Source organism: Acinonyx jubatus, chromosome A2, assembly GCF_027475565.1.
Source record: "Acinonyx jubatus isolate Ajub_Pintada_27869175 chromosome A2, VMU_Ajub_asm_v1.0, whole genome shotgun sequence".
Taxonomy (NCBI): Eukaryota; Metazoa; Chordata; class Mammalia; order Carnivora; family Felidae; genus Acinonyx; species Acinonyx jubatus.
The window spans coordinates 149,577,165-149,591,634 of record NC_069383.1 but is presented as its reverse complement, the minus strand read 5'-3'; the positions used below and the strand labels follow the sequence as shown (position 1 = coordinate 149,591,634).

General features: G+C 54.2%; 1 protein-coding gene across 2 annotated transcripts in view; it reads right to left on the bottom strand.

Moving 5' to 3' along the window:
* Nucleotides 1-14,470, bottom strand: part of CCDC12 (coiled-coil domain containing 12) — a 53,628-nt gene that overhangs the window by 7,088 nt on the left and 32,070 nt on the right. For both annotated transcript variants that reach the window (XM_015065516.3, XM_053219526.1), the window contains exon 2: nt 13,407-13,474. In XM_015065516.3, coding sequence (XP_014921002.1) covers nt 13,407-13,474 — 68 coding nt within the window. The remainder of the gene's footprint in view (nt 1-13,406; nt 13,475-14,470) is intronic.

Below are 14,470 nucleotides of genomic sequence, written 5' to 3'. Positions count from 1 at the left end.
TCAGGCTCACTACTGTCAGTGCAGAACCTGCTTCGGACCCTCTCTCCCCCTCTCTGCCGTTCCCCTGCTTGTGCTTGCTCTCTTTCTCAAAAATAAATAAACCTTATAATAAAATAAAAATAAAAATAAAATAACATAACACGTTTTTTAAAGTTCAGGAAGATATACCACAAGGTGGAGAATTTCAGCAGAGTATCTGAAACTGTAAAACTTAATGAAATGGAAATTCTGCAACTGAAAATCAACCAAAGTTAAGAACTCAATAAATGGATTTAATAGCAGTTTAAAACAGCTAGAGAAAGGGTTCGTGAACCACCAATAAGTCAGAAAATACCCAGACTGAGGCACAGAGGGAAAAAAGTTGGAAAACAGAGAAAAGAACATAAGAAACCTATGGGACACAGCAAGAAGATCTAACATACATATAACACAGTCCCAGAAGCAATGTTTAAAGAGATAATAGCGGGGGGCACCAGAGCAGCTCAGTCAGTTAAGTGCCAACTCTTGATTTCGGCTCAGGGCACAATCTCACAGTCCGTGAGTTCAAGCTCTGCATCAGGCTCCATGCTGACAGCGCAGAGCCTGCTTGGGATTCTCTCTCTCTTTCCCTCTCTCTCTGCCCCTCCCCTGGTCGTGCCTGTACACTTTCTCTCTCTAAAAATAAATAAAAAATTAAGAAAAGAGAGAGATAATAACTGAAGATTTTACATAATAAGTGGAAAACATCAAGCCATACAATATACACAGATTAAAGAAACACTATGAACCCCAAAGAAGAGCACACCTGGGCAAATCATTATCAAACTCCTAAACACCAAAGACAAAGAGAAAATTCTTAAATTCAACAGACACCTGATCTTCAAAGGAGAAATAAAACGGACAGCTGATTTCTCGACAGAAACAATGGAAACCGACAATGGGGTGATATGGCCAGAGAAAGAAAAGTTGGCGAAACTGGTTGTCAGGGAATCTGTTCTTTACTAAAGGGAGTGCTTTTGACAGAAGGAAAATGACCTCAGATGAGAGCAATCAAACTGCAGGTAGGAATTAAACGCCTCAGAAAGAGTAACTATGTGGGGAAATCTAAATGAATATTGACTGCACAAAAGAGTAAAGATGACTTGTGGGATTGAAAATGCAGCAGCAATAGCACTAGAGACGGGAAGAACCACCCATGGTGTGAGAATGTTCTGCAGTCCTGGCGTCGCACGGGAAACAGCACAGTGTTACTTTATGTTGGACTTCGGTAAGTTCAGGATGTATGTTATATCCCTACGGAAACCCCTAACGGGAAAAGGAGTATATAATTAACAAGTTATATTAACAGGAAATGGAATGATTAAAAACAAAACAAAAATCCAAAAAACCAAAATTGAGATAAAAAAGGAAAGCTGAGAAACAACAGGTTCACACACAAAACGGGCCCAGGCCGCCATCCTGGGGGCTCCCCACGGCGGCATCTGGCGGTATCCGGAGCTGCCACAGCTCTGGGAGGCTGGGAGATGGGACTACACCACGCCAGCCGGGCCCCTCGGAAGCTGCCACAGTCACTAGGCAGACAGTGGCATCTGGAGCTCACTCTTCCAGAGGCCACTGGAGCCACGCACAGGTTCTGCTACCCTGGTCTTAGAATGTGGAGGCCGCGGCGGGAGGAGGTGCTGGAGCCAGAGGCTCCTAACAGGGTGACCTGGGTCCAAATCCCAGCTTTGATGCTTCCGAGACAAGGATGGGAAGGGTCATGCTCTCACTGGCTTCCACATGTCTTCCACAAAGACATCTTGATTTCATGAGGCTGTGTAAGGGATTCAAGCTGTGGACATCGATACTGAACAGAGTAGTGCCCTGCAGCAGAGTCAAATCTCCCAGGAGTGCCTTGTTCTCACTCCACAATGCTGCCCCAGAAGCCCCGCCCCATACCCCAAGGGCTCCACCTGCCAGGGTGGGAATATGGCAGACTGTCCCAAGATGGGACAGTTAGCCCTCCAAAGCCCAGAGAGTAACCCTCGAGTGCAGCTGGGAACAGCAACCCAGCAGACACATACGTGGCCTAGCAAGTCTTCTCAAAATACCCCCATGAGCTAGGGTGCCTGAGCAGATAAAGTGGTCCTTGTGTGGCCCACCGGGTGGCAGAGATGTGCCTATTCCTGCACACCACACACCGAGTGGCAGGATGGGCCAGGACATACCATCAGCAGTTGAGGGCTAGCCAAAGAACAGAAAACTACTCTCTCCCTGCCTGCCTCCTCAGTGTGTCTGGTCTCCACGAGCCCGGCCTTGGTCACGAGTGAGTCCCGGAAGCGGCGCCAGCCAGGAGCCTGGCTTCTCTTCTCTTACTTATCTCTGCAGCCCTCTCTGCTCAGAACCGGGTGTGGAATGGACCTGGACTGGACTGAAATCTGCGGATAGGGCTTAGAAGACAGGCTCTGAGGCAAGGCCTAAGCAATAGGCCATAGGCAGGGTGGGCTGGCCCCAGCCCCAGCCCCGGCCCCGGAGGAGCCACAGGCAGAGGCGTGGGAGACGGCCAGGCCAGAGGAGTGCCCAGAACTTTTCCCCAGCCATCTCCGGGCCTGAGGCTACAAAACACATGAGTCCTGAGCTAGGGGCTACAGAGGACACAGACTTGAGCGCCCCTTCCCCGAGCTAACCCTCTCCTGGTGGGGAGAGAGCGCTTCACGCAGACCCTGGCCACATGCCCTCTGGCCTGTATCAACAACAGAATGCCACAGGACCAGAGGGACAATGAAGATGCTCTTTGTGACTTTTGTGGGATGAACGCCATGATGTGCTACTGCTAGACTAACCAGAGCAAGGTGAGGAAGAGTAGCGTGCTGTCACATGTGTAAAAACAAGTGTGCTGTTTGGCGGGGGGGGGGGGGGGGCGGGTGGGGTTGGACATACCAGCATATTTTCCTATCTGTGTACCGCCTACCTCTGGAAGATGCCAAGAAGCTGGCCCTAAAAAGGTGGTCTTAGGGGCACCTGGCTGGCTCGGCTGGTAGAGCACATGACTCTTGATCTCAGACTTGTGAGTTCAAGCCCCACACGGGGGCAAGGAGCCTACTGAGGGGAGGGGGGAGGTTGTCTTATAAGCAAGAGTTGGGAGTGAATGAAGAATTTTTCCCCGTGTGCCTTTTAATACCTTTGAATTAGGAGCCACGAATCCCTTACATAACTAAAATTAAATGTGTAAATATACACCCAAATAACTACAGACGTCAGATCCATCACTGCATAACCACTGAAAACGTTGTCTGTGAAAGACTGCCCTTAACACGCAACCGAACAATTAACAGAAAGACAAAAACAACCAAACGCTGACAGTGATTATCTAAGCGATTTTTTTTACTTGCTTCTCTGATTTTCTGTAGTTTCTAGAGTTGCTAATGTAGTTAATATTCTGTCTGCACAGAAACAGCCAACCAATTAGACAGAAGAAAACAAAAAAAGAGGCAGCAGGCAGAGGGGACACAGTGAGGCTGACCCCCAGGATCAGGGACTGTGGTGGGCTCAGCACCCGGCAGCCATCAGCGCCTCTGGCCAAAGAGAAGCAGAGGCCAAGACGCGCTCCGGAGGCTTTTGGCCCTGGAGTCTACGGACAGGAGGACAACACAGTGAGCCCAGTGCCTTCTAGGACTCCACCCTTTGCAACCACGTGTCCTGGGCCACCCACAGGCCCCTCCATGGAGGCAACTGGCATCTGAGTTTAGCCTGTGGTCTGTCCCATGGGGAAGACAGACACAGAGGCCACCTGGGAACCTCTACTTTCACCCTCTCTGATCCAGGGTCCCCAGTGTCCCCTAAACAAGACTAAGCCTCTTAGCACAGTCCTGGCCTCATTCCTCATTGGTCCCTACAGCCTGTTTTCCAATCAAATGTCCCCTGGGTCACTGCCAGCCCTGTCTCCTACACACTCTGAAGCCCCTTAGGCTTCAAGAGCTAGCTCAACAAGATGGCACTCTGGGCAGCCCAAATGTCCCCACTCACCCCAAGACAGCTGGCCACTCCTCTCCTGTGCTCCCTCTTTGCCCTACATGCCCCTACCCTCTACTCAGCAGCCCTCACACCCCACTGCACATGGCCCCTTTGTGGCTGTCCTGCACACCCTGCCTTACAAGTGCCTAGGGACTGAGCTCCAGCACTAAGCTCCCAGCATGCGCTTGCCCCCGGCTCGATGGAAGAATTCAGAGAGGGCACTGATGGGTGGCCAGGGGCCCTGTGGACCTTTTAATGCTTGGGAAGACAATATAGGAAGTAAAGGATTTGTGCCCAGGAGATTCAAAAAAGGCAGGAATGTGTTCTGGTCAAGGCAGCCAACTCCTAAGTGACTTCCATTGTCTCCGTGGCAAAGCAACAGTGATGCCCAGGTCCACATTCTATGGAGCCTCCTTAAATTGGGGGAAATGTACCCTTTCCCATCTCCTCTCTTCCGCCTTCTCCCCAGGCATCCGAGGAGACCTATCAAGTGCCCGAGCAGGTTTGGTGACCGCTGAGACGTCTTCCTCAAGACCAGCTGCAGGGCCCCCAGGCGTGGGCTGGCTGGGAGAGCCCGGGGAGAGGACACGGAGGTGCCTTTTCACACCTTCCATGTGTGCCATTCAGGGGAAGGGAGGAGAAAGCTGGCATTCTCTGTAAAGTGGGAAACTCTACCCAGGAGTAGAGTTCTAGAATGTCCAAGTGAAAGGAAATTTCCAGATGATGTGGTCCAAACCACTCCCTGGTGAACAGGCATCAGAGAAAGCCCACTGCTCATGGAGGTTTCCTAGCCCTGGCCCACTTCACCCCCCTTCATCCATGCTACCAGCCTTACCCTCTGGGACACGAGCCTCTCTTCTCACCTCGCACGCAGCCCCTGTCCTGCACCCCTGGAGAGAGGCCGGAATGGGGCAGTCCCACGTGGCCTGCTGAGAACACAGCCCACCCCACCCGGCTACCTTGGTCCCTCCTGGACCAGAAAGAGGGCTGTCTCGAAGCTCTCCCCCCAGCCACTGACCACAGGGAAGGCCAAGCCCAGGAGGGACCTGCGAGACCCTGGAGGCCAGCACTGGCTGAAGACAGCAGCTCTGACCGCAGAGGCACACAGTGTGCACATCTGGGGTACAGAGACGCAGGGCTCTTCCAGGGACACACACACCCCAACAACCTTCTGGGTGCCTTAGGCTCTGCACACGGACGACACTCACCTCCGTGTCCCCAATACAAACAAGGCCTCGTTTCTTGCTACCAGTGGCCAGACCCTGGAGACCCATGAAAACAAGGTGACAGGAGACCATCTCAATTGGTGTGCACAAGGGCTCCAGAGGCTGGGGGTCACTTCCCTCAAGACTGATGAAAGTGTTCAAACCTCATGACCTGATAAGCCTGCTCGGGGGAACTTATTCCGTAGAAATAGCAACAAAACAGGGACAAACAAAACACAATGTTCCACACAGAAATGTTTCTGGTAGCACAATCTGTAGCAGCCCTGGGCAGACACTTGTGGCTCTCTTCTGGCAGAGTCCCCCAGAGGATGAGCACCCTTCCAGATGCCGGCCAGGACTGGGGGTGAAGGTGGGTGGGAATGTCCAGCTCGGGACAGTGCAGTCACAACACCTAGAAACTTCACTATAGGTAAAGTGCAAGATCAGCGTGGAAACTGTTGGGCTATGGTGATGTTTTTGTTTGGTGGCTGCTGAACAGTTTAACCCAGGACACTTGGATACTTGATGGTTGGCTTAAGAGCGAATGAAACTTTTAAAGAGCCCAGCGGCTTCCCCACTCATGGGCAGAAGACATAGGACTCCAGCTGTCCTCCCAAAGGATGACTCTGGCCACACCATGGGGACAGACTACAGATAGGGGACAAAGCTCCCTCCCCTTCCATCCGGCCAGCTCCGCCTCCACGCTGCCAACCACCCCAGGCCTCCTGTCCTATGACAGGCAGAGAGGATGTGGCACAAGAACCGACCACGTGCTGGACGGGGCCACATCACGTGGACAAAGCCTCTCAAGTGACCCCTCAGAGGGCTTCAGGGAAAGCAGTGGGAGCTCCCGCATCCGCTGGTCCTGCCCCAGCCCCAAGGCCCAGGCGACAGGCAGAGAACGGGATAATGCTTGCTTCTCAACAGGAATGCCCTCCACATGCTGCCCTTCAACCTAAGGTGGTTACTGACACGTTCCAGACGTGGAAATCAGTCCAGAGAGGCTCATGGATGCGTTTGAGGCATCAGAGTGAGGGAAAAGTCAGAGCCAGAATCCAAACCCAGGTCTCTGGCCTTCAGGCAGACCCCAGTCCCCCTCACTGAGCTCCTCAGGGACCCGCAATCATGTGGAAGAGTAAAGGCTTCCTGACCCCACGCCTGGGAGTCCTGCCCAGGGCTGCAGTCCCACTTGCAGTGCAAGTGCTCTGAGCCCTTGGTGTTCCTTAAGGGGAAAACGCATGCTAGGCACCCCCCACCCTCCCGCTCCAGGAGTGCAGCCCACAGCGCCATTCTTGAAACCCCTCTTCCCTCTCCAAAGCCCATCCCCTCAGCTCTCCAAGCTACCAGGACCCCCACTCAGCTCCTAAAATCACAGTGGGTCACAGGTGTTAGCGGCACAAAGGGCTTTAGAAATACACAACAGAAAGGCAGCCACGCCTTTGCCTTAAAAACAGGGAGGCCACGGGGCACCAGAGCCGCTAGGGATGGGACCCACATGGGAGCCCCACCGAGACAGACTGACAGCTATGTTCACCCAACTGTGTCGGCCCCAAGGCCCACCAAGAGCACCAGATGCCCAGCCCCTGATGGTTCAGAAGAGCCAGCAGCTGTTCAAGGCAATGCCCAGGGCCAAGGGTCAGGTCCCTGCCCGGCTCGAGCTGCCGGCACAGCAGGGTCATGTGGCCTGCACCCGCTCCCACCCAAGCCTCTGCAGAGCCCAGACCACGTTCTCTGGATTTCCAGGTTGGGCTTTGTACCCACCCCACCTGAAAACGCACAGCTGACGGGGACGTGAAGCACCAGAAATGGCTGAGGTACCAAAAATCAAGAACTGAAAAATAAATTATGAGTAGTACTCTCAAAGAAATATTAAGCAGCCATTGAGAATCTTGTAGAAGAGTATTTATCAATAGATGGTCGGGCTACAGTACGTGAAAACGGTAACAGCAGGATATGCACAGATACATGGTGGTCTGTATTTTCTAAGTTTTCCACAACTGAAAGAAATATATAATTTAAGTACTTTATGTCAATTTAAATTTTAAAAGAGGAGGAGGGTAAAGGCTTTGGCAGCTGAGCTGAACCCCAAAGGGCCCACAAGACGAGGCCAGACACTGGCCACACTGGCTGTCTGGGGCCAGACAGGACTGGGGAGAAGGAGCCTGCACAGCCCCTCGCCCCCCATCCTCCTGGGGTCCAACCCGTCGCACAGGCCACACGGTGGATGGCGCTCAACCCCACTAGGCTGCCCTGGGCTGTAAGCTGCCAGCCTCTGCTGCAGGCTGCCAGAGAAACCCTTCTCTTCTCGCCGCACAGCTGCCTGGCCTCCCTGATGCCCACCCCACCGGCCCCGGCCAAGAGGGCACGTGGTACGGAGGCTCTAGCACCTCCGTGTTTGGGAGCAGCGCTAAGGGTGAAGGTCATGGAGCAGAACCAGGCCTGGCCTGCCTCAGGAGCTGGCAGACAGAGGCATCTGGGGGGAGTCCCAGCGCTGTTCCGCTTGCTCTCAGGAGGGAGATCTTGGACAAGTCACTTCATCTGCATGAAGCACAGCTTCTTCACCTCACGGTGCACCACACCTACCCCCAGGACAGGGGGATTTACTGAGAAGGGCTTTGGAAGCACTGATGATCATGACCTACGAGATCAGGACTTCTTTCCATGAAGAAAGGACCCAGCCAGCCTCCCACCTTTCCCTGACACAGAAGGGAAGTGCCTGGCCTGGTCTCATGGTGAACACTGCCTTCCTTCAACTAGTTCTCTCTTGGTTCATTCTCCCACATTCCAGGCCTATTCCTGAGCAACAGGGTCAGGAAAAGCAGAGTGGCCGCAGGTCTTTGTGCTGGTGCCTCAGCACGAGCCATGGAGCCACGCTCCCTCCCCAGTGCCACGGATGGGACAGCCCCAGGCCCGGAGCGCAGTGAGGGAAGCCAAGAGGAGTGGGTGAGGGCCACTCTGGTGGTTACCGCTACAGTGGAACAAGGGCCACTGAATCAAGCGGATGCCACGGGTCTGTGAGCACGCCCTGGCATACAGACACCGTCCTGGGGACCCAACTCGCAGACAAAAGAAGGCCTGCCATTTGCCAGCCTACAGGGTTTGGGCACCAGGCCAGGCCCAGGCTGGGCCTCAGCTGGGATGGGACCTCTCTCCACACGGGAGTGGGAGAACTGGTTTTCCATCCTGAAGAAGGAGGGCCAGTGGCCCAGTTTCTTCAGCAGCAGTGTGTGACACGCACTCCAGAGTGAACCACTGTCCCCGAACGGTGACTGCTCCAGCTGGATGCAGACCTTGATCCAAAGCCAGAGGGAGGTGGTGGCTGTGGAGGCTGAGGGTTTGAGGCTTGCTTGTTCAGGCACTCAACAAGACACGCTCCCCTGCCCCATGCCCGGTAGAGTGTGCAACACCTCCCCTCTCCTCCCACCTGGCAGGGTGGCTGTGACTATCAGCCACGAACCCTACCCCAGGCACCCCTCTATGGCACATATGTCAGCTGACTTGCCATCAGAGGAAGTGACTGAGGGCTTGAAAAGAAAAAAACAAAAGCAGCTGACAGAAATACCCCTTTCTGTGGGCCAGCTTTCCAGGGCCGCCAGATCATCTCTTATCTAGGCAGCAGGCAAGGAGCTGTGTTAGAGATGAGTCATGGAGGCCCCTCAGAGTTAGCTACAGGGCAGGCTGGCTGGAAGAGGGCGGATCCAGCCCAGAGAACAAGCAGGACCCTTTTCTGGCAATGCAAACACGTCTTTCCTTCCCACAGAACGTGGCTCAGGCTGGTCCCCCTTCAAGGGACTGACTCCCCACCCTAGTGGGGATTTGGTTGTATGGGGACAGGGCAGGGTTTATCCTGAAGAGAGTAATACAAATTTTTAAAAAGCAATTTTGATCTACAGGTTCCAGGCAATTCCAATCAAAATCCCAGCAAGCTTTTCTCATAGATACGAACAAGCTGATGCTAAAATTTATCAGGGAGGGCAAAGGAACTAGAACAGCCAAGATTCTGAGAAGATTCCTTAGGCAAATGGGCAGGAGCACGGGCAGAGAGGAAGCTGGGTGAGTCGCCAACATGGCTGGTGAGGGGCGACGTCCTGTGGTGCCTGCCTTCAATCCTGTTGGGTTTTCCTGTTTCCTCAGCCACATACCCTACCCCCCACGCCCCTGCATGTGCAAAATGATGCCGCTCAACTTCTTTGCTGAGGATGATCTGTACCAAGGAAGGGAGGCCCCACAGAAGACCTCCTAACGATTCATTTCTTGGCCAATGTACTTACTTCTATCCTTATCCACCCACCTCCGTTTCCCCCATGACTGCCCTATTTGCAAAGTTAGCATAGCCTACACAAACATTAGTTCTGCCTTTTCCAGGTGTGTCTGGAGTCCTTCAGCTGGCTCAGGAGGGCCTACAAGTGTCTTCTTCCTGCCCACAGCCCAGTGACCGTATCTGCTGTGCTCATCAGGAAAGCAAGTGTTATTTTTCTCCCCATCTTTCAGTCAAAGAAAGCCTCGGGTGAGGCTCACTGAGGCAATGTGACTTGCCAAGGTCAGAAGGCTCCTGAGTGGCAGTCCTGAGGTCTCACCATCAGCCTAGTTCCTACAACTTTGGGGCCGCTGCTGCACAAAGAACTGCCTCAGCCTTTCTTATTTTGCTCAGTCCTGCCAGTGTAAACAAAGGCACATGACGACCTAGTGAACACCAACTGAAGAAACAGGCTGCGTGCCACGTGCCTGTGCAGAGCCTAAAGGCCACCATATTAAATCCTCCTCCCTGTTCCAGCGATCTGTATAAAAAGCCCGGGCTGGGGTCTACAAGCAATGGGTCAGAGGATGTCTGTCCATGCCTCTCCAACAAGTGGCCATCCCACTCGTCCTTTCACCCTGCTGGTTTACACCTCTGGACCTTCTCTGCCTAAATCCTACCCACTAAGATTCCAGACCTAACTCAAGAGGAATGTTCTCCAGGAGGCCTTGTCCTGCTGCCCTGGGCTGAAGGCAGCCTGGAGTGGGCCCTGCGTTTCTCTCAGGACACTTCAGAAGGGCTGGTGCCCACAGGGCTGCCCACCTGGCACCTAGGCTCAGTGTGCGTGGACCTGGACTGAAGCAGACTATTCTTACCTCCCAGGAGCCAAGGAAGCTGAGATGCCCACCAGTTAACTGGCCTCAGAGGTCATCCCTGCCACCCGCCCCCCCCCCCCCAGTGGACCTAGAAGGTAGCCCCTTTCTCCCCATTGACAAAGGGGGCCATGGCAGGGGGCTGTGGCCTAGGGGCTGGAGCCTGCTTTCAAGCCGTAAGCATCCTGCTGGGAGTTCCTTTCTAGACTTGGGGTACAGATGAGCAGAAAGGTCCCCTCTTTCCTGGGAGAGACACTGACAGATTCTGCTGCCTCATGGTACTTCTGGAAAGCCCACACCCAAACCCTGGACCCTGCAGTCTGGGGTCACACCCACAAGGGTCTGGCCACTTGGCACAGGGACTGAGGCCTTCCAAGATAAACCCAGACAAACCCTTTACTCTATGCCTGTTAAAGTGAGGAGAGTCTGTTTTTCCTGGGGGGCCACAAATTCAGTCCTGGCTAAGGCTGGGCTTCCTGACAAGCTAGGCAGTGACTGAGCAGCAGAGGGACAGCCACTGAAGTCAAGCCCCTGCCTACTAGGCCGGACTGGCCCACCACACACCCTGCCTTAAAGGAGGCAGGGTCAGAGGAAAGTGGAAGAACAGGATAAGCTGAAGCAGAACCCAATTCAGTGTCTTCAAGTTTGATCCCTGGGCTGCTAAGAGCAAAGGAACAGGGACCCTGCATTTGCTCACTGAGGGGGATCTCACAGCGGGTCTGGAGCTTCACTACAAAGGACTCTAGCAGGTGAACAGGGTCTCTTTGACCCAGAGCTCCCGCACAGGAACCTGGAACCATGCGCCCTTCACTTTCTCTTTCGCATTGCTTTCATTATGAATCTCTCAGGCACATAGGAAAATTCAGAGAATAACACAATACTTGTACTCACTTCCTCCAGAGTCAACAAAAGCAACATTTTGCATTTTTTGAGACAGGTTTGTCCCCCACCCCCCACTTTGTTGTTGTTGTTAAAGAAATCCTATGCTGTAGCCGGTGAAAGCCTTTCCCTAATTCTGTCTCCTCCCCGCTTCCCAGCAGCTAATCTGAGGCCAGGAGCTGGTGCACCTCCACCTGCGTGTTTACACTTCTGCAGCTCCCGCTTCATAGCCCTTGACAGCTTAGCACACACTTGCTTTTCTGTGAAGTCTGTCTCCCTCTAGAGAATGCCAGCCCCCTGAGGGCAGCGCCTGTTTCGTCCACTGCTGCCTCCCAGGCCAGGAAGGATGCCCTGTGCCAATCAGACAACCAGCCGAGTCAGGCCTTGTTGAACGAGTAACACCTCTATCGCTGTGGGGGCTTCTAAATTTGATATACACGTTCCCACCCTGTCTGTTCTCAGTTCTGAAGCCTGCTTTTTCCTCTATCAACACCATGCTTGAGATTCAATCGCACAGTTCAACAGTCAAGTCTTCTACTCTATGACCCACCCACCTGCTAACCAATGACCCTTCTCTTTCTCATCAAGGAGGACGGAGGATGAAAGCAGGGACCTTCCAGCAGAGCCAAGACAGCCCAGGACTCAACGCTCTAGCCAGTGACTGAGAACCTAAGAACAAACCAGAAGAAAACCAAAGGTTCCCCCAGCAGTTACCACAGAACAGGGGAAACTGTGCAGGTATGCACCCCCAAACCACACAAGTGGAGTCACCTGACAAAAGAGCAACCACCTGGCCTTTGTCTCTGTCACCAGCCAGGCTCCCTGAGGTGATGGGGGGGAGGGTGGTCCCAATAAGAAAGCACAGAGCCCACTGGGGTGGCGAGGGTCCCAGCACCACCAACTGGCACCACCAGCCTCTCAGCACAGAGTTGTTACCATCTCTGATAATAAGGGAGGTGGCAAGGACCCCACAGGGCTGCTGTGAGGACAGTGTGAACCCACTGGGTAAACTGTGAAGCCACACTCACACGTGCATGCACACGCGCACACGCACACACACACCCCTCTGTGGACCTGGAAAGCCCTACCTCATTTGAGATCAGCTCCAGATGAGGGGTCTGCTCCTCCTGAGTTCCCACTCACACTGGTAAAGACAACACAAGGCTGTGGCATCAGGAAGGCCTGCTCCCTCCTCCGGGTAGGGTCCCTCGCTCCTGCTATAAACCCGCAAAGCACAGTCTGCCCAGGTAAGTTTTCTGAGGACCTCAAGATCCACTCCCCCAAGTGAGCCAGTGCCGTCAAGCCCTGTGCCTGCTTGGGACAGAGGACATCAAGGTGACCTGTCCATTCGGAAACCAAGTGTGATCCTAAGCACAGCCCCCCAGCTACCCTTATGGCCCCAGCTCGGTGCTGGGTGTGGGAGGGAGGGCACGAGACTCAACGCTGGTATGGGAAGCGCTGGGCAGACATGAAGGTTCTCCCCAGCTCATGAAGACCAAACACAGAGCTCCTGCCTGCCCCACGCGCTAGCTCTGCAAGTGGCTCCCGGGTATTTCTGATGCAAAGCAGCACCCAGGTCGTGTGGAGGTGCCAGCCCTCGAGACTGGAGGCAGACCATGTGCCCGCAACCACAGGGGAGAGTGCCAGGTTCAGGGAAACTACAGTTGACTCAGCCAGAAGACAGGATTTGCAAAGAGGAATGCCCGCTATGACCTGAGAGGGGTGGGGGAGCACAGACAGGGATGAAGAAGTGGAGGCCTCTGAGCTGAGCTCCACATGAAGACCGACAGGTCAAAGGCAGAGATGAAAGGAAAACGGAGATGAGGAGGAATCCAGGCTGAGAGAGGATGCCGTCAGGAGATGCTGAAGGGCCAGAGAGGTTATGGGGGGACTAGGTTGGACCAGGCTGGTGGCCTGGACAGAGCTTACACACCAGGCAGGGTCTGGGCCTGATTCTGCAGGTGCCGAAGAATCATGCCGCGAAAGCGGTTTGACGGGAAGAGTGATAAACCATAAGGAGGGTCGGGGTGGCTGAGTACGAGCCAGCGGGCCAGCAGGGGAAAGGGTACAGAGCAGGCTCAGGCTCCGACTGGGGAGAAGGGCGACACTTTCAGCTCTGAGCAGGCAGCCCGGGGCGGGGAGGAAGGCACGGGGTAAAGACTGTGAACAGAGGTGAGAAGACACAGAAACCGGCAGGTGTCACTGGAGCACACAGGGCAGAGCGCGGCACATGGGCCTCACCTGTGCTTCTCGCCTTCCTCTTCCCCTTCTCTGAGCTGCTTGGTCTTGGGCTCCCCATCTTCCTTGTCCTGCAAAGGAAGGGAGAAAACCACTTGGTCACATGCAATCCTTGATGCCCAGGCACCTGGCGAAAAACGGGACTCCCTGGCCAGGAGCAGCCTGGTGTTGCAGCCCCCAAGTGGGGCACAACACTGGAGCCTCCCTCTCCCCTGTCAGCCTTCTACCCTCCCAAGCCCCCTCTCCACCCCGCCAAACTTAACCACCGGTAAGCCCAGGCCAGACCCCCAGTGGCCCTCAGAGAACACCAGGAGGAGCTAGAAGGTTTTCATGGTGAGTAATGAAGCTGGCCAGTGTCAGAGGCCCACTTCCTGGGTCTGGAGGGAGTCCCCTGCTGAGCTGGGAAGAGTAGTGACCAGCAACAAGGGTGGGGCAAAAGCTCAGGCCTCCGGACTCCCCTTCCAGGCCGGACTCCCCTTCTCCAGAAACACCTATTTGCTTACATTAAGGAGGAACCACAGCTCAAACTAGAACTGGGCTTGCAATATGACTCCCACAATGTATTCAGGGGATGGAGGGAAGGGGAACTAATTTGAAGTTTCTATAGGAAAAATTCTGAATCGTTTTTGTCTTTCTCCTGCCCCCCATCTCTTTGCGAGTCTAAAGAAGTCATGTTCATGTCACACTTGACATAGCATACTTGTTCTCCAGATCCACCAGGAGCCACAACAACGGATACCACCATGCCGCGTCCACCTGTGGAAGCAAGTCTTCCTGGACCTTCTCCCTTACTCCGTTAGATCAGACTGGGGACAGACAGACATCCACGGTGTGTGCAGTGGTCTGTGCTCAAATGCATGACCATGCTCTCTGCTCTCAGTGCATGTCCTGAGAGACTACAGGGTCTCCCTGCCTGCCAGGGCTGACCCTCCAGAGGGTGTCACTGTGTACTTCATTTCTGGCAGCAACGTGCCTTCGACCATCTCGCTGGGGCAGTGTTCCGAGAAGACATCAGTAAGGTGCCACAGGGAGCTGGCTATGACATAAGAAAGAGCTGGTGGCAGGGA